The sequence below is a fragment of the Corythoichthys intestinalis genome, chromosome 7, assembly GCF_030265065.1.
Source record: "Corythoichthys intestinalis isolate RoL2023-P3 chromosome 7, ASM3026506v1, whole genome shotgun sequence".
Taxonomy (NCBI): domain Eukaryota; kingdom Metazoa; phylum Chordata; class Actinopteri; order Syngnathiformes; family Syngnathidae; genus Corythoichthys; species Corythoichthys intestinalis.
Window position 1 is genome coordinate 11,452,152 of NC_080401.1, and position 24,413 is coordinate 11,476,564.

The 24,413-nt window shown below is 37.7% G+C and overlaps 2 protein-coding genes across 4 annotated transcripts in view; one reads left to right on the forward strand and one right to left on the reverse strand.

The window, feature by feature from the left end:
* pik3ca (phosphatidylinositol-4,5-bisphosphate 3-kinase, catalytic subunit alpha) overlaps window positions 1-23,451 on the reverse strand; it is an 80,420-nt gene extending 56,969 nt beyond the window's left edge. For all 3 annotated transcript variants that reach the window (XR_009063755.1, XM_057840144.1, XM_057840143.1), the window contains exons 1-6: window positions 23,035-23,451; window positions 22,651-22,740; window positions 13,641-13,733; window positions 13,397-13,565; window positions 10,457-10,583; window positions 7,548-7,757 (exon numbers count right to left, since the gene is read on the reverse strand). Coding sequence is in view for 2 of the 3 variants with exons in the window: in XM_057840144.1 (XP_057696127.1) it covers window positions 7,548-7,757; window positions 10,457-10,583; window positions 13,397-13,565; window positions 13,641-13,696 (562 nt within the window). In the remaining variant the exon portion in view is untranslated. The remainder of the gene's footprint in view (window positions 1-7,547; window positions 7,758-10,456; window positions 10,584-13,396; window positions 13,566-13,640; window positions 13,734-22,650; window positions 22,741-23,034) is intronic.
* zmat3 (zinc finger, matrin-type 3) overlaps window positions 23,042-24,413 on the forward strand; it is a 41,603-nt gene continuing 40,231 nt past the window's right edge. The window contains exons 1-2 of the mRNA XM_057840152.1: window positions 23,042-23,238; window positions 23,313-23,449. The gene's annotated coding sequence lies outside the window, so the exon portion shown is untranslated. The remainder of the gene's footprint in view (window positions 23,239-23,312; window positions 23,450-24,413) is intronic.

Sequence of the window (24,413 nt, forward strand, 5' to 3'; positions counted from 1 at the left end):
TTTCTCTTAAACCATTTTCTAGTGCTATTGAAGTGTGTTTTCGGTCCTTGTGCCAACAGTTCCATGGGCTTTACACTTATTGATGATACTGTGCACGGTAGACACAGGAACATTCAGGTTTTGGAGATGGACTTGTAGCCTTGAGATTGCCCATGCCTCCTCACCATTTTGCTTCTCAAGTCCTAATACAGTTCTTTGGTCTTCTTTCTTTTGTCCATGCTCAATGTGGTACACACAAGGACACCGGACAGAGGTTGAGTCAACTTTAATCAATTTTAACTGGCTGCAAGTGTGATTTAGTTATTGCCATCACCTGTTATGTGTCACAGGTAAGTAACAGGTTCTGTTAATGACACAAATTAGAGAAGCATCACATGCTTTTTCAAAGGGTGACAATACTTTTGTCCGCCCCGTTTTTGGAGTTTTGTGTAAATTGATCATGATTTTTTTTTCCCCCTATTCTCTTTTGTGTTTTTCATTGCAAGCAAAATAAATGAAGATATTACTACCAAAGCATTTGTAATTGCAATCATTTTCTGGGAGAAATTGAGCGACACAATTCTGACAGAATTGCAGACAGAACAATACTTTTGGCCAGTACTGTAGATCGGACAGGCCTACTATAAATGTTGATGTGGAAACCCAAGTTATTTATCCTATAAATTAGAGCCATGACAAAAGTAATGTGCACTGAACATAGTGTTGTCCCAATCCGATACTCAGGATCAGTATCAGATTTGGTCACAAGATTGGATCTGATCCAGTATTCATGTGTGTTTTCAGTACCCTCGCGCTTTTTGGCTGCTGTAAATCATATCATATCCGTGTGTGGGACTACTTCTCGCAAAACAACGCATTTCTTGCAGTGGCATACAAAAAAAAAAAGTCGTCATTTACCGGTTGCATTATTTTTAATTCAAGGAAAATATAAGTATCAGATCAGGATTTCAATACATATTTTGAACGAATCGGAGCAGAAATTTTTTAAAAATCTGTATTGGGACATATCTAATTGCATAGAGGCTTATGCCAGCCCGTGACTGTCGTTTAGATGAAATAATTCTGGTCAATATTCCAGACCAAAGACCAAAAATGGCTGCATTTTTATGTTTGTTATTTGTTAATTATTTGAATTAGTTTGGATCGGTGATGTTTCATGATTTAGTAGAGATTCAACATAATCTGTTCTTTTTCACCTGAGGCAATGAAAAATAGAAAGTTGTCTTGGTTTTTTTTGATGATTTTGCTGCTGAAACCTAGCGGACAATAGTCGCTGATGGTGTCATACATTCATACATTCGACTTCAGCACAGGCAGTGTGGGATAGATTCCCTGTTTGTGAGTGTGAATGGTTGTCTGTGTGTGCCGTACGACTGACTGGCAACCAGTTTAGGGTGTAGTCCGCCTTTTGAAAGTCAGCTAAGATAAGCTCCCACGACCTTAGCAGGTTTTTTTTTTTTTTTTTGCAATAGTCTAGGAGATTTGGGGTATATCTGACGTCAGGAGCAGTGGTAGACTATCTGAAATACACAGATTTGATTAGCTAAAACGCGTCTAGCATTTCACAATGGCTTCTCATGACAATTTTCCCTCCGTCCTAGAAATATAAGCTATTATTGATGAGTTTCTCCACGATTACACAGCAGAAAAATGAAATTGTTTTTTTTCCCTTCAAACTCTTAAACAAGACCTTTCGTCATACAAGTCATGCACAATGGCAGTACACATGCATGCTGGATAGTTTACGTACTACTTCGAGGCAACTAGAAAGACAGCGTTTTATTTCACCTACAGTGTATGTTGGAGTTTTTCTATTAGAAATAAAAGTGCCCCTGTATTATAATGCAAAACCCCGCAGCTAGACGGCGCAATGACACACAAACACATTTAAAAACTAAAAAGTCCAAGAAGCCCTGGTTTAATACCCACTTGTCATAACACTCAAATTAATTGCGCACAAATATCCAACAGCGCTGCAATGGCTGCAATGCAAGCTATTAGGAGTTTTCCACAGTCTCAATCTGCAGCTGCAACTTTTCTTCACTGGCCACTATTACAGACTATCATAATCATTTTCATTTTCGACCTCAAATTGAATTTTAGAAAATTTCGAATAAAAAAAACGCTAATTCCTTTTAGCTCCATGTTAACATCTCCTTTGTCAACTGTTAACTTTTCCGTTCCAATAGCGCCTTACTCAACGTGACCTGATAGCGAGCAAGGCCTTAAGTGGTGACCATGTTATTGCCAAAAAAACACATTTTTAAACAAATGTATTTAATCCCCAAAGTTAAATACACTATTGTTTCAATGTTTTATTTACTGATTTATTTAAAATAAATAAATAAATAAATAAAAACTAAAATGTCTTTTTCCCCAACACCAACGGGTGCTGCAGCACCCTCAGCACCCCATTTCCCACGCCACTGTCTGTGTGCGCACAGCAAAACCTGCTTGTGTTAAATACATTCTGATCGGGCAGCACAGGTAGTTCCGCTTTGTAGTTATGTTATAGCTAGGCCTGTCGCGATAACAAATTTTAGTATGCGATCATTTATCTCATAAATTATTGCGATATTATTGCGCCCCCCTCCTTTTTTTTTTTAAAACCAATTTACAATAACACAGTGAGAATACAGTATATATTAATAGATCAAGTACACCCATTTAAACGCGATAAATATTTACTCTTAAATTCAAAAATACTTTTTAAGAAATCACAACTAAAAACAATAGACCGTGTCTCTTAAGTAAAAAACAACAACATTAATACCGCACAGAAACCCAGAACAAATAAAATGTGTTTCTCAAGAAAAAATAAATAAAATTACACTTAATAACTTAAGCATTTAGGCAAATGAAAACTTTTCCCCTCATAGCTTCTGCAATGGTGTTCCATAGGGATGCAACGATACAGTTAAGTCATGGTTCAGTACGATTTTCGATACGGGGGGGGGGGGAGACACGATTTTTGATCCGATTCAATACATTTAATGCTCTGGGGAAAAAAAAACAATTGTATTTTTGTTTCGTTTTTTTTTTTTTTTTTTTTTTTTTTTTTAACGAGCAAAAATTATGTTGCCATCATATAAACATGCATTTTAGTACATAATATTAATGTGCTTACTTCTTACTGATCTGAAGAAATTTCTTAGAAAAGTGCTGAGAACCACCTTTACTGTTTTTAAAGTGAGGCGGGGCACACCGTTGATTGTTACAGCTCTCTTAGCAGCTAGGTTTACTACATGAGCAAGACATCCTATTTGTGGTCCGAATCCATCTGTGACACGTACTGAATTAACAATATTTGCAGCATTATCTTTAGTAACTGCTATGGATTAATTTGGCCTTCTCAACCATCGTGAGGAGAAGCGGCATGGAAAATGAATGAATGAATGAACTTCCATTCAGTCATGGCGGTTTAGAATTCATCGATGTTGTATATGGACTACGTGTCCCATAATCACTCTGGGCTCACGTAGCCAATGGCATGGGACGTAGTACATCTAGTTTGTTATTACATGATATCTATTGTGTTTAGGCATGTGCCGGTATGAGATTTTGAAGGTACGATAACCGTGGGCAAAAATACCGCGGTTTCACGGTATCACGGTATTGCAATTATAGCTCCCAAAAATTTTGAGATGTATGGGTTAAAAAAAAAAAACTTTTTTCCATTGAACAGGATTTTTTTTTTCCAGACCATAGTTGCAAATTGGAAATGAATATATTGTTAAAATAAATAAATTATCAATAAAAAAATATTTGAAATAAAATTAAAATAAATATAACTTATAGACTATACTCACAGCCACAGCTCAAGTTGCACAAATTACAGCAAGAACAAAATAATTTCTATAAAGTAAAAACACTTCTGAATAAAATGTTTAAAAATGTATACTGCATGACTTTTTTTTGAGGGTGGAAAAGCTTAAGTGAAGTTTCGCCATTTTCAGCCACTGTGTCAACTCTAGTCTACATGATGTCATGCCTTTGTGTTAAAAAGAACATAAGGAATTCATAAGTTAGGCAAAAATGTATAAGTTAGTTAAAATGTCAATATTGTTGTGGAAAGGTTTCATCTAAAAAAAAAAAAAAAACACATTGGGAGTGAGACCTCACCTTGATCCAGCGAACGTGGATTTGTGCTTAGGGCAAGATCATCGTTCGCAATTAGCGATCTTTGATGCTATCACTTTTTCCCCTTCATTGAAGCGAATCATACTCCTTTTCTCACTCTGCGGCTGTAACACTCAACGAAGTTGCTCTCCCAGCTGAGCCTAGGCTAACATTCATCTTTGTAAGCTTTTACTTAGTTTGTATATTGAATTTGAAAGGAAAATGTGTGTTTTGTTTTTGGCGAACTTTTTCCATGGTGCTAATCTGTGGAAGCTACTCACATGGAAAAATCTAATTTTACAACATTTTAAATGTATTCATTTTGTATATTAAACTTACCACGATTTGAGAGCTCAATAAATTGAAAAACAGTACGCCTCATGTTTGGAGTAATTGTTTTTGGGTTAGCTGGCTGTGTAGCCGATAGCTCACTCTCACACACAGCAACAAACGGGAGGGGGTGAGCGCTGCTGCTCCAAGCCGCTTCTGGCTGCATTTTTGACACAAGAAAAATAGCGAATACCGTCCTACGGTCTGATGGAAAATTTTAGTGGTTTTGAAACCGCGACGTTTTCACACCACGGTAAACCGTGAAACCGGTAACCGGCACATGCCTAATTGTGTTCTGCTCATTACTGCACAACACCAGCATATGACAATCGACTTTCATAAACAGGACGAGTTTGAAGCATAGCGCTCCTAATTTGGCACTCAAATATCCGGTGTTGTGCCGAAAAATAGCCGCCCCGCGTGAAATGTCATCCCTGACGGGAGCGCCCACACTTCAACAACACCGGCATGCCGGAGATGGTCCGCAGTCAATCCGAAGCACTGGCGCGGCCGGTATACAGTGCCTTGCAAAAGTATTCGGCCCCCTTGAACCTTGCAACCTTTCGCCACATTTCAGGCTTCAAACTTAAAGATATAAAATTTTAATTTTTTGTCAAGAATCAACAACAAGTGGGACACAATCGTGAAGTGGAACAAAATTTATTGGATAATTTAAACTTTTTTAACAAATAAAAAAACTGAAAAGGGGCGTGCAATATTATTCGGCCCCCTTGCGTTAATACTTTGTAGCGCCACCTTTTGCTCCAATTACAGCTGCAAGTCGCTTGGGGTATGTTTCTATCAGTTTTGCACATCGAGAGACTGACATTCTTGCCCATTCTTCCTTGCAAAACAGCTCGAGCTCAGTGAGGTTGGATGGAGAGTGTTTGTGAACAGCAGTCTTCAGCTCTTTCCACAGATTCTCGATTGGATTCAGGTCTGGACTTTGACTTGGCCATTCTAACACCTGGATACGTTTATTTTTGAACCATTCCATTGTAGATTTGGCTTTATGTTTTGGATCATTGCCCCGTTGGAAGATAATCTCCGTCCCAGTCTCAGGTCTTGTGCAGATACCAACAGGTTTTCTTCCAGAATGTTCCTGTATTTGGCTGCATCCATCTTCCCGTCAATTTTAACCATCTTCCCTGTCCCTGCTGAAGAAAAGCAGGCCCAAACCATGATGCTGCCACCACCATGTTTGACAGTGGGGATGGTGTGTTCAGGGTGATGAGCTGTGTTGCTTTTACGCCAAACATATTGTTTTGCATTGTGGCCAAAAAGTTCAATTTTGGCTTCATCTGACCAGAGCACCTTCTTCCACATGTTTGGTGTGTCTCCCAGGTGGCTTGTGGCAAACTTTAAACGAGACTTTTTATGGATATCTTTGAGAAATGGCTTTCTTCTTGCCACTCTTCCATAAAGGCCAGATTTGTGCAGTGTACGACTGATTGTTGTCCTATGGACAGACTCTCCCACCTCAGCTGTAGATCTCTGCAGTTCATCCAGAGTGATCATGGGCCTCTTGGCTGCATCTCTGATCAGTTTTCTCCTTGTTTGAGAAGAAAGTTTGGAAGGACGGCCAGGTCTTGGTAGATTTGCAGTGGTCTGATGCTCCTTCCATTTCAGTATGGTGGCTTGCACAGTGCTCCCTGAGATGTTTAAAGCTTGGAAAATCTTTTTGTATCCAAATCCGGCTTTAAACTTCTCCACAACAGTATCTCGGACCTGCCTGGTGTGTTCCTTGGTTTTCATAATGCTCTCTGCACTTTAAACAGAACCCTGAGACTATCACAGAGCAGGTGCATTTATACGGAGACTTGATTACACACAGGTGGATTCTATTTATCATCATCGGTAATTTAGGACAACATTGGATCATTCACAGATCCTCACTGAACTTCTGGAGTGAGTTTGCTGCACTGAAAGTAAAGGGGCCAAATAATATTGCACGCCCCACTTTTCAGTGTTTTATTTGTTAAAAAAGTTTAAATGATCCAATAAACGTTGTTCCACTTCACGATTGTGTCCCACTTGTTGTTGATTCTTGACAAAAAAAATTAAATTTCATATCTTTATGTTTGAAGCCTGAAATGTGGCGAAAGGTTGCAAGATTCAAGGGGGCCGAATACTTTTGCAAGGCACTGTACGTTGAACAATAGGATATAATGGGAACGATTGGCCCCAGCGCTATTTTTTGCTGGACCTGGAACGAAGATTCATTTTGCGCAGTTGGAAACAAGGAATCCGAACTTTTAACAGCACGTCTGCCGCACACGCGCACGCACGTGCACGCGAGGCGATAAATCGCAGCGGAAAAATTACCGCCTTCATTTTTATTTATCGTGCGATAAATGGAATTATTGCATATTGCGACAGGCTTAGTTATAGCGTCCTCCAAAATTGAAACATTTAAAAGCGAGACTGAAATTAATGCATGTTCTAAATCAAAGTAACATCACTAGACTTTTAAGACCTTTCACAATTGTATTTAAGACTTTTTATGACAATTTTGGACATTTTAAAGCCTTAAGATTGGATTTAAGATACCTTGTATTCAATTTGTGATAGTCCCGACTCCCGGGTAACTTAACAGTGGGATAACTAACTGTTCAGTAACCCAAAATCAACTGGAAGTGACCTGTAAATGCCCCATAGTTAAATCTGTGGCTGCCATTGACGGATTGGACGTCTACTCATGATAAACTCATTGAAATTTTCAGCAGAAGGATGAAAAGAGCTCTTACTTCTGTTTATTAGTTGCATTGTAGACCATCGTAAAATGATCTTCTAAACTGTATATCTATTGATCATTAATGTAGCACCACATCGTGAGATAATTGATATCATGAGCCTTGTATCGCAAATGGTATCATATTTTGAGGTACCCAGAGGTTCCCACCTCTAATACACATACATGATATTAAATATAAGAGTTGCTGCTACGGACATGGAGTCTGATGACAAAAGGACTGATCAATTCACCATTAGCCTTACACATTTCCGCTGTTTCAAAATGACACATCGACTGGTATTTTCAGTTATTTGTATTTCAGTTATTTTCTCAAATACCAGTAGAAAAATGTTAATCCACTTACCTTTGTCCAATTTGCTGTATATGTGTTTTGGGAGTTCTTTTGTGGATTCTACATTCGGTGGATAAACATAAAGGGCTCTGCTGTGGGGCCCACTGGCATCTCTGAGTTCCACAGAGTCTTTGCACACATTCAAGATGTTTCTCCTGAAGTCCTGAACCTCAGGATCTTTGACTAGGTCAAATTCACATACTGGCATACCAATGGCAAAACCTGCCAAAATACAAAGTTTATACAGTATTTAACCGTAAAAGGTCACATGATAAATTAAATATAATATTGTAAAAAGTATCGACTACCAACGTGTAGACATATATTACTCTTATTTAGTTATATCAGGGTTTCTACAGGTATCAGCAAATCTCATTCAATTGTTTTTAATCCCACTTTGAACTAATTTAACATCCATGCCCAATTGCAAATAGTTTCACACAGACAAATAGTACGTAGAGTTGTCCGACACTACTTTTTAACCGATAACCGATGTTCCGATATTGTCCAACTCCAAAAATCCCATACCAATATCAAATCGATACCGATATATGAGGCGGTGTGCTTGACATATTATGGCTAATAATACAGGTAGTCTCCAGGTTACGAACGAGTACCGTTCCTACGCTGGCGACGTAACCTGAATTTCCGCGTAAGTGGGAATTAACCCTTTAAGTACCCTAATCACAATCCAAAAAGTCCAAAAGTATTGTTTTTTTGTTTGATGATTGAGGATACACTGCCCTCTGGTGGCAGCGTTTGGTCTGGCAGGACTGTTGCCTTGTATGACTGAGAAGCAGACTCAGTCGTCTGACATGGATAAAGGACAGCTGCGCTCTGGTTTGGCCCACGTAAGCCTGTATATTGTTTCAGCTAATATGTTTGTGTATGCATTCACAATTAAGTTTAGAGCTACAGTTTGTGGAGTTATATGTGAGCATTTTGCTATGAGAACTGCAAATACATTAGCATTCATAGCATTTAAGATAGAGGGACTTTTGTTAGGCAAATTAGGATAATTTTAATCTACTAAATTTACATTTTGATCAGACTAGATGGACGTTCGAACACCAGTTGTTTTCTGTCAAGTGTTTCATGTTAAAATGCATGTCGTTTTGAACATGAGAGTACATATGTGTGTTCCAGCTTTACAAATTGTCAAAAGTGAAGGAAGTAAAAAGCTTTAAAAAGCACAATTGCCTTGTTTGATGTCTGTAAAGCTGAACAACTTCACATTTAGTGAGGACAGAACACGTCACTTAAAGTAAAGTAAAATAAGATGCTGTGAGGTACAATAAAGTACTGTTTATGCAACTAAAAAAAATAAATGAATAAAAAAAAACGACTGGAAACAAAATGGCGGACGAGACTCCAGTGACATAACGTTGAAAACGCATTAGTCGAGTACGTCTTAACCCGGGGGCTACCTGTATACCTGTATTGTGAGGCCCCACTGGATTGTCTAATAATGATAAATGTAACAACTTCAATGTTTTCCAATAAGCAGTCTGTGAAAAACAACAGAACAACTTCAACTGAAGTTATGGGAAAATGTGTCTATATATCACAGGGGTCGCGTTAACCGAATATTTTCCGTCGTTGACCGGTTTTTTAAAACGGTGACGGAAAAAACTGAAGTCCATCTGTCATTTTGACATGTTGCAATTCACATCCCCGTCCACAGGGTGGCGAGTGAGCATATTAATGAGCTATTGTCTCTCTTGATGCATGAAGTCTTTGGCCTTACTCGGAAAAATGTCAAGGCAACTGAGTTTCCGAAGTTTTGTCAAAAAAGTTTCTTCTTGCGACATTTTATTATGCACAAGCGGGCACGCAATTCAAGTCCATGCGCACCAGGAGGAAGGTGTGACACTGCGTTCAGGCCACAGCAGGTGAACTGTTAATTTCATTGTTCCATATGTAGCCTACCTACTGCGGCTACAGTCAGCTGTTATTGTCACTGCGGAGAAAAAGTTACATTTTCATCTGCTTGATGTGTGATGGCACAGTGTGGATTCTCTGTTAAGCTTGTTCAGACAGAATATTAATTAAAAATGAATGAAAACTAAATACTATTGAATATGTCATTATTATCATTTTAAAAAATTTAAGTGACGGGTAAAAATAGATTATGACCGGATTTTTATTACCCTGTCAGTCAAAATGACAGACAACGAAAAAGTCGAAAAAGAGAAAAAGCAACCTCTGATATATCACCACTATATTTATTGTTGAAATCCAAATAGTGCAAATATCAGATTTTTTGGGGGATCAAGTTCAAGTGCAGGTACAAAGTGATGATAAGGCACTGTCATATCACATATGAATCACATATGACTCACACTGTGCTTCTGGCTTAAAATATCTTCCAAGGCACACACCTTCAGTACAGTGAGGTATGTAATGAGTTTATAATTCATTATTTTTTTAATCATTTATTGTTCATTTAATTTTTGCACGCTGAATGCAAATGGTCTGCTCATATAACAAATCCCAAGCATCCTAGTTTGAAAACATCTAATGGTCAATAAACATAATTGCTGTGCTAAGCTGTGACCACTCTAATAAATAATGTAAAAAATAAATAAATAAAAAAACATTGTTTAACCGTGAAGCTTACATAATTTTTATTACCTCAAACATTTCGTCTAATGCATTTTTAAGGCCTAAATTTTGAACCAAAAAAATCAATTTAATGACTTTTAATGCTTTATAATGACCCATATAAACCCTGTATATTGTGTCAGCATAGATACCAGCTGTATTTCACATGTGAAATAATGCAGATGCCCTTCAAAGGACTATTTAACTGCATTTAAATTTTTTGAAAGGACCACAAAAATATCCATTTTCCCTCGCCTTTTGCATTAATGAGCCAAAAGAGAACAGAACCCACTCTATCTGGCTCATATAGGACTCACCAATCTCTCTATTCAGGATCTTTTCCTCTCTGTTACCAACTGGTTCAATGACCTTAAGGAAGGGCTGAAAAAGTCTGAGGTCACAAAGCCTTCGAGTCTCGTCAAAGAACTCCTCTCGCTCAGCTTCCTGTAGAAAAGAAAACAGAGTCTCTCTCCCAACTAATACTATCCATTTGCGAATGTCAATAGTTAACACTTGTGGTGAGTTGTGAAAAACTAGACAGCTTTTTGTTCACACTTACATATAAAGTGTGTTGTAAAATTTCAAAGAATGATCGAACAAAAGATTTCAAACAAAGGCTATGTGTTTTTACGTGAAATTTACAGTAAAATACTGACAGTATGAGTTTCTTTTTTTCTACCATGATATTCAGTTCAAAAATCACTAAGCACTAAGAGGCACTTTTTCCTGGGGACTGGGCATTAATAAGGCCAAACAGAATGGGTGAACGGGGGTCAGGGCTATATTTCTGACGAATATGAACCTAATTAATTTAGAGGCTAAATTATCAATGCAAAATAAATCTGTATTGACTTCTACTAACGTTCATCTTTATTGTTAAGGTGATACACTGTTCGATTCAAACCTTTATTTTCAAAAATTACTACAGAAACATTTTTACAACTTCCAGAATAAATTTCTGGATTTCATTAGCAAATTTAAATTGCAATATTTGAACATAAATAATTGGAGATGTCCCGATCGATCGGAATGATCGATCGGGTCCGATCATGTCATTTTCAAAGTATCGGAATCGGCAAAAAAATATTGGCCATGCCTTTTTTCAATATATATATATTTTTCGATTAAATCGTTTTCTAATTGTATTTAACGTTACAGACATAATATGTTACACTCATCCAGAGTCTTTAGTTTAGGCTTAATGTAGGGTTATCAAATTTATCCCGATAACGGCGGTGATTAATTTTTTAAAAAATGTATCACGTTTATAAATTTAATGCAACTAATGCATGCACTGCATGACCCACTCAAGCAATGGTGCGCTCACCCTGTAATGGCGCCATTTTAGCTATATAGTGAAATAAAAGGCAGCGTAAAATGAGTAGAGTGAATTTTGGCAGCCTTTGGAGCCTTTTTTTAATTGGCTATAGCCTTACAATCCCTCTCCCTACGATTAGAAATATCATGGGAAGCAATGTGAGGAAGCAAGGTAGCAATTGATCTTTATCTTAACACCTTATGTTATTTCTCAACGCAGAGAAGATATATCCATTGGTAGCACTACGCACAGTCATGGTTCCACTTCCCATCATGCATTTGGGCATGCCTACAGTATCATTTACTGAAAGCTCAACAAATACACTAGATGGCAATATTTAGTCACAATATACAAAGTCACAAGTCTTTCTATCCGTGGATCCCTCTCACAGAAAGAATGTTAATAATGTAAATGCCATCTTGAGGATTTATTGTCATAATAAACAAATACAGTAATGTATATTGAACGTACTGTATGTTGAATGTGTATATTCGTCCGAGTTTTATTCATTTTTTTCTTAATGCATTGCCAAAATGTATATAATCGGGAAAAATTATCGGGAATGATTGGAATTGAATCGGGAGCAAAAAAAAAAAGCAATCGGCTCGGGAAATATCGGGATCGGCAGATACTCAAACTAAAACGATCGGATCAGGAGCAAAAAAACATGATTGGAACAACCCTATATATAATATTAACATACACAATGAATACAAACTTGTTCATAATCTCTTAACTATCCAAGAATGCAAAAAAATAAACATTTGTCTTAAGACCACTCAATTAAAAGTCACTTTTTAAAATGCGGGAATTACCACTTGTATCATATAAAGGATTTTTAATGGGGGGGGGGGGGGGTGTACTACTTAACCTATATGGAACTACATGTTACCCTACATTGTCTTTCACCACATGAGTAACACATTTCTTTGGTTAACACTTTCATCTTGTACTCCCTTATTTTCATCTCGAAAGTCTATCAATGGGTGGAGCAATTAAGGAAAAAATCTAAATCGGGATTAATTAAACTTTTTACCTCGATTGTGATTAATGTATAATTATTTGAAAAAATGTCTGCAAAGGCCGCAAATAAAATATATTTTTTAAATGAATAATGTAGAACATACATAAATGCATTTTAATTAATAAATACTGTAAATGCACTAAAGGTATTTTGTTTCAAAAGTGTAAGGTCATACATGCTTTCTTTCCTTCTAAACAACCACAATGGGGATAACTAAAAAATCTTACACGGTAACTTACATGGTTAAGACTCTTCAGTCAATTAGGACACACAGATTCCCATTCTGCATGTCTACGCAGCTGGACAGGACAGGATTAAAAAAAAAAAAGTCTAATGTCTTTTTTTCCTTTCTTTTACAGTTCATTGTGGGCCAAGTGATCAATAAACATATCCTGCAATGTTTGATTCGATGGGAATCCAACAAGATGCACGAGTTAGACTGAACACCTCGTGGCTGCTTCACAACGGCACTACACGTGCTTATGATGGTCTGAGCACCCAACAGTTCCTGACCAAAGAGAACATCGCCATGCAGAAGTAACCCCTCCTGTCACTCTGACTCTATATGATTTTATTTTTTTCTCAAGATCAAGGTGATCAACAGAGGGAACTATTTTGAAGATGGGTTTGTGAACAGAGCAGCAAAGGATCCCAGAGGAACCCTCCCGGGATGTATGAAGTTGTAGCAGAAAAACCTGTAATTTTTTTTCTTTGAAAGGAAAACTTTCTGGTCTTTAGTTTGACTTATAAGTGTATAGTTTGTGACACTGTTCCTACAACCATTCTGACAGAACTCATACTAAATCACCTTTGGAATTCAGAAACAAATATCTATTCTTCTTACTCATACAGTAATGTGTGGAGCTTTTCTGAATTATCAGACTCATTATTTTCAAATGGGGAATATATGCTTACCTGAGTAACACTGACAAAGATATAAGATGTCTCCTCCTGCAAGAGGTGATGGAGGGGATACTTTCTGGCTTCTTTAAAAAGCTCATGTTTGATGGTTATGAGCGTGGCCTCGCGCAGGCACTCCAGAGTTAGAATCATCCCATTGGGCAAGAGGCAATCCACCAGGATCCTGCAAATATACATTGATTGATTGCCAAGTATAAACAGTTTCATTTGTATCTGAAATGAATTTAAAATCATCTACCTGGGAGGCATGAGGTGGAGGCCCCATAATTCCCCTGAAGATGGCCTGGGAGGCATCTTCCTCTGTGTCCCCCAGTTCAGTCACACGGAATAGCTTCAATCACAAGGATAGCAGTAGACCCGTTTTCAACAAAGATTAAATCAACTGCTGAACACCATGTTGTCAGATGAGAGCACACAGAGACAACAGTCCTGCACTAATGGTTAAACAGTAATCGTCAGCACACTCGATGATTACAAGTTTCATCCATTTTGGGGGTCTCAAATCACATTTTTAGGTCAGTGCCGTCTTTACAGTTGCCTAGATGCAACACAGAATTTTCTGGAGGCCTTTTGCGCCTGTAGAGTACCATAATCTTGCATCAAAGAAAACAACTTAAAAGTCAACTAGTCAAAAAATGCTAAACTATGTAGAAGAAATGACCAATAGCTTAATGCCCTATATTTACCCATGAGGAAGCCCGTCGACGGGGGGGGGGGGGGGGGGCAACCGCGTATGTTGTCCCGGGCCTCAGGACCGTAGGGGCTCCTGAATGACCCTTAATTTATTTGACTTTACTTTCACATATTTCTTTTTTATTCAAAGCAGTAATGTGAAGTAATTTCACAACATGCCAAATAGGGTCACAATTAACGTAATTAAACATTGTCCAACAAATAAAGCATGAAAAAATAATTTATATGTTGTATATTTGACAAAATAATCGCGTTTCCGAAGTTCCAGCCTGAAAGGGGACGAACCCGAAAGTGATACGTCACACCGGGAGCAGCGATGGCAGCTCCATACATACGGCCGCCATACAAAGCCCTTCAAACAATGATTCAAACAGCGATATAAGCGATAGATCGAGCGCAAGGGAGGAGATCCAAGTTTTTGAAGAGTTGGAGGAAGAAGAGGAGGTTGGAATTTTATGTTGGACCTAACATGCATTAGCCAGATGCTAATCAGGATGCAAACAATGTGCCTAGACTACCTGACATGGAATGGATACAAGACCCATCGAGATTACAAGATTGGTAAAATATAGGCTGTTATTATTTTCATGATTTGAAGATGCAGGCATTTGCACATAACTTTATGTTTTTGTCTATCTGATGACATTGTTAAAAAAAAAAAAAATCAGACCTCATGTTCATTTTGGCAGATCCGGCAGCTCTCGTGCATATAAAATTATAATATAAAAACATTGGGGGGGAAAGAAGGAGATGAGTCGTTGATGGCTTTCTCCACTTTATTGTGGCAACAATAAGAAAACAAAATAATAGCGGACTGCCGCCACATTCGACCGTGAAATTTTGCTTCTCGCTGATCTCCTCCTCGCCTTCTACTACTCCAGCATCTCTTAAACGGATCGTGCATAGTGTCTTGTTATGAGCTTTTTGTTTACAAATGTATCGAACGCACGACGTGCTGACAACTTTGTTTCTTTATTAACACATGGAGCTAACAGTACAACACGGCTAGGGGCTCTCGGGAGAAAGTCATAGCTTCTGCAATGGTGTTACATAGAGATGCAACGATACAGTTAAGTCACGGTTCGGTACGATTTTTGATACGGGGGACACGTTTTTCGATCTGATTCAATACATTTAATGCTCTGTAAAAAAAATAACAATTATAATATTGTTTCGTTTTTTTTTTTTTTTTTTTGTTAACGAGCAAAAATTAAATTGCCATCATATAAACATGCATTTTAGTGCATAACGTATGTTGTATATGTTGTATAAAAGCGCTGAGAACAATCTTTACTGTTTGTAAAGTGAGGCAGGGCACACTGTTGATTGCTACAGCTCTCTTAGCAGCTAGGTTTACTACATGAGCAAGACATCCTATTTGTGGTCCAAATCCATCTGTGTCACGTACTGAATTAACAATATTTGCAACATTATCTATAGTCACTGGTATTGATTGCTTTGGCCTTCTTCCATTCAGTCATGACAGTTTAGAATTCATTGCTGTAGTATATGGACTACGTGTCCCATAATCACTCTGGGCTCACGTAGCCAATGACATGGGACGTAGCACATCTAGTTTGCTATTTCATGATATCTAGTGTGTGCGAGCATTAAAAAAGTTAGCAAGCGCCGCTGAAGTCTGCTCATTACTACACGACACCAGCATATGACAATCGACTTTCATAAACAGGACGAGTTTAAGGCACAGCGCTCTTAATTTCATTCAGCTGTTCGTCGTCAAAGCGAGGTTGTTCGTAGCAGCCAACTCGGTAACAATGTTTTGGCGGACTTCGTTGTAAATATCCAGCGTTGTGCCGAAAAATAGCCGCCCCGCGTGAAATGTCACTCCTGACGGGATCGCCCACACGTCAACAACACCGGTGCGCCGTAGATGGTCCGCAGTCACTCGGGAGCACTGACGCAGCCGGTATACGTTGAACAATAGGATATAATGGGAATGATTGGCTCCGGCGCTATTTTTTGCCGGACCTGGAACGAAGATGCATTTTGCGCAGTTAGTAACAAGGAATCCGAACTTTTAACAGCACGTCTGCCGCACGCGCGCACGCACGTGCACGCGAGGACATAAATCGCAGCGGAAAAATTACCGCCTTCATTTTTATTTATCGTGCAATAAATGGAATTATTGCATATTGCGACAGGCTTAATATATACTGTATATTTATATGAAATTTTCATCGTAGGTGCATGTCCACTGTGAGAGAGATAATCTAAAAAGAAAAATCCAGAAATCACAATGTGTGATTTTTAACTATTTATTTGTGTGATACAGCTGCAAATAAGTATTTAAACACCTGAGAAAACGAATGTTAATATTTGGTACAGTAGCCTTTGTTTGCAATTACAGAGGTCAAACATTTCCTGCAGTCCTTCACCAGGTTTGCACACACTGCAGGATGGATCTTGGCCCTCCCATCGGTCAGGTTTCTGGGCTGTCACTGAGAATCACTGAACTGAGTTTGAGCTCCCTCCAAAGGTTTTCTATTGGGTTTAGGTCTGGAGCCCGACTATATATATATATATTAGTGGTGTCAACAATAATCGATGCGGCGATGCATCCCGATGCGGGGCATGGACGATTCGATTCGATGCGGGCAACAAGCCGAATCGATTCAGCGCATTTTAAAATATATAAGTACTGTACGTTCAAAAACCTTCCCTGCGCAATTCCGGTGATGGAGTGGATTTGGTTTCCCCATTTGTATTATTATTGTCATGTTTCATTTTTTTACACACTGCATAACTCTGGTCAAGTTTCCCACCAACCTCACAGAAGCCAAAATGTCTCCAGATGTCAGCTTTCAATGTCTTAGGTGCATCAAGAATCTTTCTTGCTCTCTCTTTCTCCGCTTCAGCAATTGCTATGTTATGTCCTATCTCTTAGAGGTTAGATCTTGTGCCCGAGTTCGGGCCCAAAATGTTAAGCATTCACGTTCGGGACGGGTCGGGCCGCCCCACGCCGAACTAATAAATTATTTTAAAAAAAAAAAAAAAAAAAAAAAGGAATAAAACCGAGAGCAGGCTCTCTGTATTGTGCATTTGCTTGTGCACTCACATGAAGCAGTGGCGCCGCCCGCTTTTTCTTCTTCTCCTCCGCTGTGGCGCTTGCGATTCGTTACGAAAGAAACTTCTATTTATGCACACAAAGGCAACACAAATGTGATCCTTTTGAATCCTCTCCTCTGTGTGTTGGCAAACTAGTTTTTTTTTTTTTCTTTTTTTTTTTATTAAACTTTCCCAGCGTTATTTCGTTGTGTAAATGATTTTATAATGATCGCAAAAATATGTAGACTATTTAAACATTACGAAAACTTGCGGGTTTTTTTCTGCCAACTGAGAATTCGTTACGAAAGACACTTTTTTATGCACACAAAGGCAACACAAATGTGATCCTTTTGAATCTTCTCCTCTGTGTGTCTGCAAAATCGCATTTTTTTTTTTTTTAATATTAAACTTTCCCAGCGTTATTTCGTTGTGCAAATGCCTCTATAATGATCACAAACATATGTAGACTATTTAAACATTAAGAAACATGCGTTTTTTCTGCCATCTCGAAGAAATGAAAATAAATTGCTGCTGCTGCGTTTTTTGTTTTTTTTTCGCGTCACTCCAAGCCGGGTCGGGCTTCAATACCAGCGGGCCGTGTCGGGTCGGGCTGGATTTTTTAGGCCCCATCTAACCTCTACTATCTCTGTGCTCTCTCAATTGCAAAAAAAAATGATATTTCCTCATGTTGAAACAGATTGTTATGGCTGCTAAAATGCTGCTGCACTTCATTTTAATTCATTATTTTTTATTGTTATGTGGTAGTTACTGATTGCATTTCTAAGTTGATTGCACATATATAGTGGGCTAGGCCAACATTTTACTTTTGTTCTACATTGCAATTTAGTTGGATGTTTTGTTTGCAACTGAACTGATCCCTGGATTGATATTGCGATAAAGATACTGCTGCACTACAATATTTTCTTTGTCGCTTTCTTTGATATTTACTTGAATATTTTTATCGATGGGTTGTTGTGACTAAAACACAGTGACTGTTATTACCAGTGTTGTTAATAACAGCGTTACAATATAACGGCGTTACTAACGGCGTTATTTTTTTCAGTAGTGGGTAATCTAATTAATTACTTTTCTCATCTTGGCAACGCCGTTACCGTAACTGAGGACGGAAAGGCATGCGTTACTATGCGTTACTATATTGGTCGAAAAGTCTGAGGGAGACGGACTCACCGAGACGACAGAGCAGAGCAGGAGCGGGGAGGAGGCAATAAAGTTGTGACGCCGAGCAAACGCGATGCTAGGTAGCTCCAATAATACATGTTGTAGCTGATGGCCAACAAACTACGCCCGCATGTTATGGTAGATATGGTAGACATGGTAGATATCACATGTACTGTATATAGATGTAACTACATGCAAAATGACAGACATGGCACTAAATGCGTTAGTAGACAGCCGCCATCTTAAAGCAGTAGACTTTTTAGGACGGCTCTGTTGTAGAGAACCTTCCTAGCGAACCTAAGTAACTTCTTATCTAAAATACTTCTAAATCGGCAAAATCTTGACTTGAATCTATCTTTAAATGATGAAACAGTTTTAAAACTTTCATATGTCGAAAGTAGAGAGAAGGGAACTAATGCAATATGGGAGCAATTTTAACAACTTTTAACAGTTGATTCAGGGTAAAGGGTAAATTAGGGTAAAGAATTGGGCTCGGGCCAGTTGTACCAAAAACCTCCACAAAAAACTTCACATAGTGTGGCCAATGTTTTTTTTTTTTTTTTTTTGAGGGGAAAAAAAAAATAATAATTATCACCAATTACTTTGCCAAGTAACTAATTACTCTTACATTCAGGTAATTGAGTTACTAACGCAATTACTTTTTGGGAGAAGTAATTTGTAACTATAATTAATTACTTTTTTTCAGTAAGATTAACAACACTGGTTATTACTGATTTTGCACAGGAGTTCAGATTTTGCAGTGTGTGAAAGGCTGCTACTGTGTGTAAAAAAAAAAAGAGAAAGCCCTGGTCTCATTCAAAGCACCAATTAAATGCTGTGATCTGTTTTTTGTTTTTTTTTTTTAATATATACCTAAAAGTATTTTCATTTGACTTCAACCAGGAGTGACACAAGAGCAAATAAAAAGTTGTTTAATGTCTGACCGCTTGTGTTGCCTCATGATTCACGAAAAATATGCTTTGCTTTAGAATTTTAATGCATCCCAGGCTTTAAGGCATCGCGATGCATTGCCGAATCGAACCGAATCAAATCGTGACCCTCTGAATCGAATCGAATCGAACTGAATCGAATCGTGGCCCTCCGAATCGTAATCGAATCGAATCGTGAGGGCAGTACCGATGCACACCTCTAATATATATATATATATTAGGGCTGTCAAAATTATCGCGTTAACGGGCGTTAATTATTTTTTTAAATTAATCACGTTAAAATATTTGACGCAATTAATGCACTAGGCCCGCTCAGACAGATTTAAATGTCAGTACAGTGAAAGGCCAACTTGTTAATTGTGTTTTATGGAGTTTTTCAGCCCTCTGCTGGCGCTTGAGTGTGACTTGCATATGTTATGTGGCGTAATGTCGCCCTCTGCTGGCGATTCAGTGCAGTTCAGATTATTTGGGTTTCGGCGCGCTTTTCTGACGTAATTATATGTCGACGCGAACTCACACTAATAGACAGTGCTATTCAGACCAGCTAACGTATATATATATTAGGGCTGTCAAATTCATCGCGTTAACAAGTAGTGATTTTTTTTTTTAATTAATCACATTAAAATATTTAACGCAATTAACTCATGCGCGGAATGCATTTGGGCGGAGCAGAAATTCTTTTTATTAAAGCAGTAATGTGAAGTAATTTCATAACATGCCAAATAGGGTCACAATTAAAGTAATTAAACATTGTCCAACAAATAAAGCATTAAAAAAATAATTTATATGTTGTATATTTGACAAAATAATCCCGTTTCCGAAGTTCGAACCTGAAAGGGGACGAACCTGGAAGTGATACGTCACACCGGTAACAGCGATGGCAGCTCCATACATACGGCCGCCATACAAAGCCCTTCAAACAATGATTCAAACAGCGATATAAGCAATAGATCGAGTGCAAGGGAGGAGATCTAAGTTTTTGAAGAGTTGGAGGAAGAAGAGGAGGTTGGAATTTTATGTTGGACCAAACTTGTATTAGCCAGACGCTAATCAGGATGCAAACAATGAGTTAACTTTCGGCTAACGTCGCTAGCTTATACTGTTCATTTCACAACAGTTGGCAGCTATGCTTTGACAAAGTCATCAGTCATCTAGCCAAAAATCACACTTACTTTTTGGCAAATCCTTGATCATATGCAGACCGGTTAAGGAAGCAGGCATCTTTCGAAGTGTTTGCAGCAGAGAATACTACTCGATGATAGCGTGAAATTCATTCGCTTCGTGCGAACGAAAGATGTCAATTTACGTGCCCTGCTATCCTTTGGCCAATCATACAACTTTTCGTTTGAGTGAGAACAAAACATCGCCACACACCGCCGTGGCATCTTACCGAGAAGCAATGCAACATACAATACTGTTCTATGGCGGACTTCCCTCGCATTTCCCGGTGTGACATAATTTCCGAAGAAAAGCATTTTCGTTGTCAAGGTCGTTGCTATGGGTTAAACAAAAATCTGGAAGGGTTGCGTTAAAAAAATAACGAAAATATGTTTATAACTGTTTAACCATTGATATTATTCAAAAACATGGTTGGCCAACCTTACTTCCCATTACTGCTTTAACACATATAATAGAACACAACGCGGAACATACTGTATACCATTTGTAGCCACCACTGACAGTCATGGTTGCACAACTTCCCATCATGCATTTGGGCGGAGCAGGAGACGTTCTTTTTCTTAATATAAAATTACTATAACTTGTACTCAAATTTATCTTTTAGGACCTACAAGTCCTTCTATCCGTGGATTCCTTTAACAGAAAGAATGTTAATAATGTTAATGCCATTTTATGGATTTATGATTGTAATAAACAAATACAGTACTTACTGTATGTACAGTATGTTGAATGTTTATATCCGTCTTGTGTGTTATCTTTCCATTCCAACAATAATTTACAGAAAAATATGTCATATTTTAGAGATGGTTTGAATTGCAATTAATTATGATTAATTTTTAAGCTGTGATTAACGCGATTAAAATGTTTAAGTAGTTTGACAGCCCTAATATATATATATGTATGTATGTATGTATGTATGTATGTATGTATCTATCTATCTATCTATCTATCTATCTATCTATCTATCTATCTATCTATCTATCTATCTATCTATATATATATATATATTTTTTTTTTTTAATAGGCTAAAAAGTTACAAAATAATCCAGGAATACAATGGCACTGCCAAAAGAAATATAAATGTATGTTTTATACTTCGCAACACTCCAGGAAAAAGTAGAATAAGTACTTAAATCTAGTCATATCGTTTTCTGCATCTTGTTTTGAGTGTTGAAGACTAGTTAACAGATTAATGTCTCAGATTATTCCCTTTACTTTAAATAAATAATACTATTTGTTCTTATTAAACCCAGACATCTAAAAAAAATTGGTCATCTTTCACCTAAATCAAGAAAATGTTGCTTTCAAATAATGTTTTGAACAAAATCTATTCTCGAATTAAGAACATTTCTGGCAAACAAGATTTTTTTAAGATTAAATATACAAATGTATTGCTTAAAATAAGTCTGTTGATCTTGTTTTCAGACAGCTATTTTTCTTTTTTCAAAAAATCTGAGAAAAATTTACTTGAACTGGCAGATGATTTGACTTTTTTCTCGTAGATTTGCACTGAAAACAAGGGAAGTTAACTAGTTTTACGGTGGGGTGGTTTTTCAGTGTACAGTGTACAGTGATAAAAATAAAAAACGTTTCGGCAGATTCTCAAAATCAGGTGACTCAGACTCGGGTGCAAAAATATGCGATCGGCACATCCCTATTCCGTTCCCTCTTAAAATTTCCAATTTTTGACCTGCTGAATGAACACTGATGAGAACTTAACAGAAAGTTTACTTTCACGAATGTATTGTCTTAATTCGTCAAAAAGCCTAGGAAAAATATACAGGGTAAGAACATAATGTGCAGCGAGTCAGTGAGCTGTGTCCCTGATCAGGATGCAGCTAAGCACTTTGGGCCAAAAAGAGGAAGCTTGCTCCAAACACAGGATGTGGGGAATAGGGAAACAGTGGCCCCTACACAGGCTTTCTTTGAATTCTGAAATGAATAAGAGCTTTTTGAATGGACCTGGAATAACACATTGATAAATTTAAACAAATCTTCAACCTTGAGATTGTAATTATAACAATTGGGTCATAGTTGTAAAGGGGCATTCGTCGGACTTTACAAGTATTTCAGAGTAAGATTTACTTTACAGTATATCGCAATGACAGGATGTGAATATCAATAGACAGTTGATACAAATATATCATTCTTATTATGAGGATAAATCCAGGAGAGCCGTACCTCAGAGAGCACTAGATGATGGTTTAGTGCCACCCTTCATCTTTCATTCCAACATCATGCTGTCACTCAGAGATGTAGAGAGGGAGCAGACTGAGCACAAACAAGATCAGGTCAATCGGGGGTGATGTTAGCTACAAGGCTAGCTATGAGAATGACAGCAGTGATGCTGCCAAACAGACGTACTGTGAGATGCCCAAAAATAAATTGTTTGGCCAGTACCCGAAGCAGTGACTATATTGGTGTCTATTCTTATATATATTTAATAAATATTGGAATTTGGGAACAGTTAGCAAGATTCTCGTTCACTCGGGCTCGGCTGTCTGTCATTAGCATCGGGGGGGAATCATCCTGCCAATAGACACAAAACAAACACAGAGGACAGACCTTTCATTCCTTTGCTATGGGCGTCAACGCGGAGAATGGGTAATAGACGGCGAGATCTCGACGCGGCTAACGCGAGCCAGCGTGCCCGCCCCACCACTTCACATCGGCCGATTGATGCCTTTACAACGCCGGGGGAGTACAGCAGTCTGTTCACCGTCCTTGAATCCGCTATCCTTGGGAAGACGCGTTCTTGCTTCCACAATGGTAATATTCTCCTTTGACGTGTTGCAACTTCACGTCATAATGAATAGAACGAAAGCAGCATTTTCACTCAAAAGGGATAAAAGCGCGGCGTAACGCGAGGATGTTATGAAGTAAGCTGGTAGACGGCCAAGTTCTGCAGGGTCCTCCCTCCTGTGTCTTCCTGCCTCTCAAAAGTACACACTTTTACTGCACTCGCATCCCTTGACATAAGGTACGAAACTCCCGCGTTTGTTTTACGTGCTCGTATGAACTCCGCTCAAAAAACTAAAAAAAAAAAAAAAAAAAAAAAAAAAAAAAAAAGCACGTGAAAGCTATTTTTCTTAGATTTTTTTTTTTTTTTTTTTTTGGGGGGGATTGAAGAAATGTTTTTAGTTTGCAGTAATGTTGTTTTGTGTTTGGGCCACATTTTGGCTACGACATTTTTTTCTTTATTATTCAATCAAAAAATACGTGGTTTAAAAAAAAATATATTTTAAAAAAGAAAAATCACTTCAATCAAAAAAAGAAAAATTTCAATCATAGAAAAAGTTTTTGAATGCGAAAAAATATTTGAGATCGAAAAATTTGCATTTGAACACTTAATTTTTCATCGAAAAAGTTTTCTTTTATTGAAGCAATTCTTTTTGTGTTTGGGCCAATATTATGGGAAGGACATTTGTGTCTAAATCATTTAATCCCAAAAAAAGTAGCTTCAATCAAAAAAAAAAATGTTTTCAATCTAAGAAAAAAGTCATTTGAAAAATAAAATTGCCATTCCCTAATTTTTTTTTTTTTTTTTTTTAATTCTGTGCAAAGCAAATGACCGTCTAAGGTGCTAGTCACATGATATGTTCGAAAAATAATTTTGACCCATTTTTAAAATTGTATCATTTTTGTTCATTTCATTCATTTTTGTTCCAGTTTTATTGCTTTACAACTTTTATATATATATAGGAAAGTCAATTACATGCAATGACACTTTTCGGCCACCATCCCCACCCTTAAAATCTACTTATGTATGTATGATATAATGAGTTCAGTTATATAGGTAAATTAAATTGTCTACCCATATTTTGCAAGGATAGAATTGACCCTAACATTATTAAGTGAACTATTTTCATTGTGTTCAAACTTACATTTACACCTTTTCACTTGCTGAATATGCCAGTCCATTTTTTCCCCCTCAAACGCACATT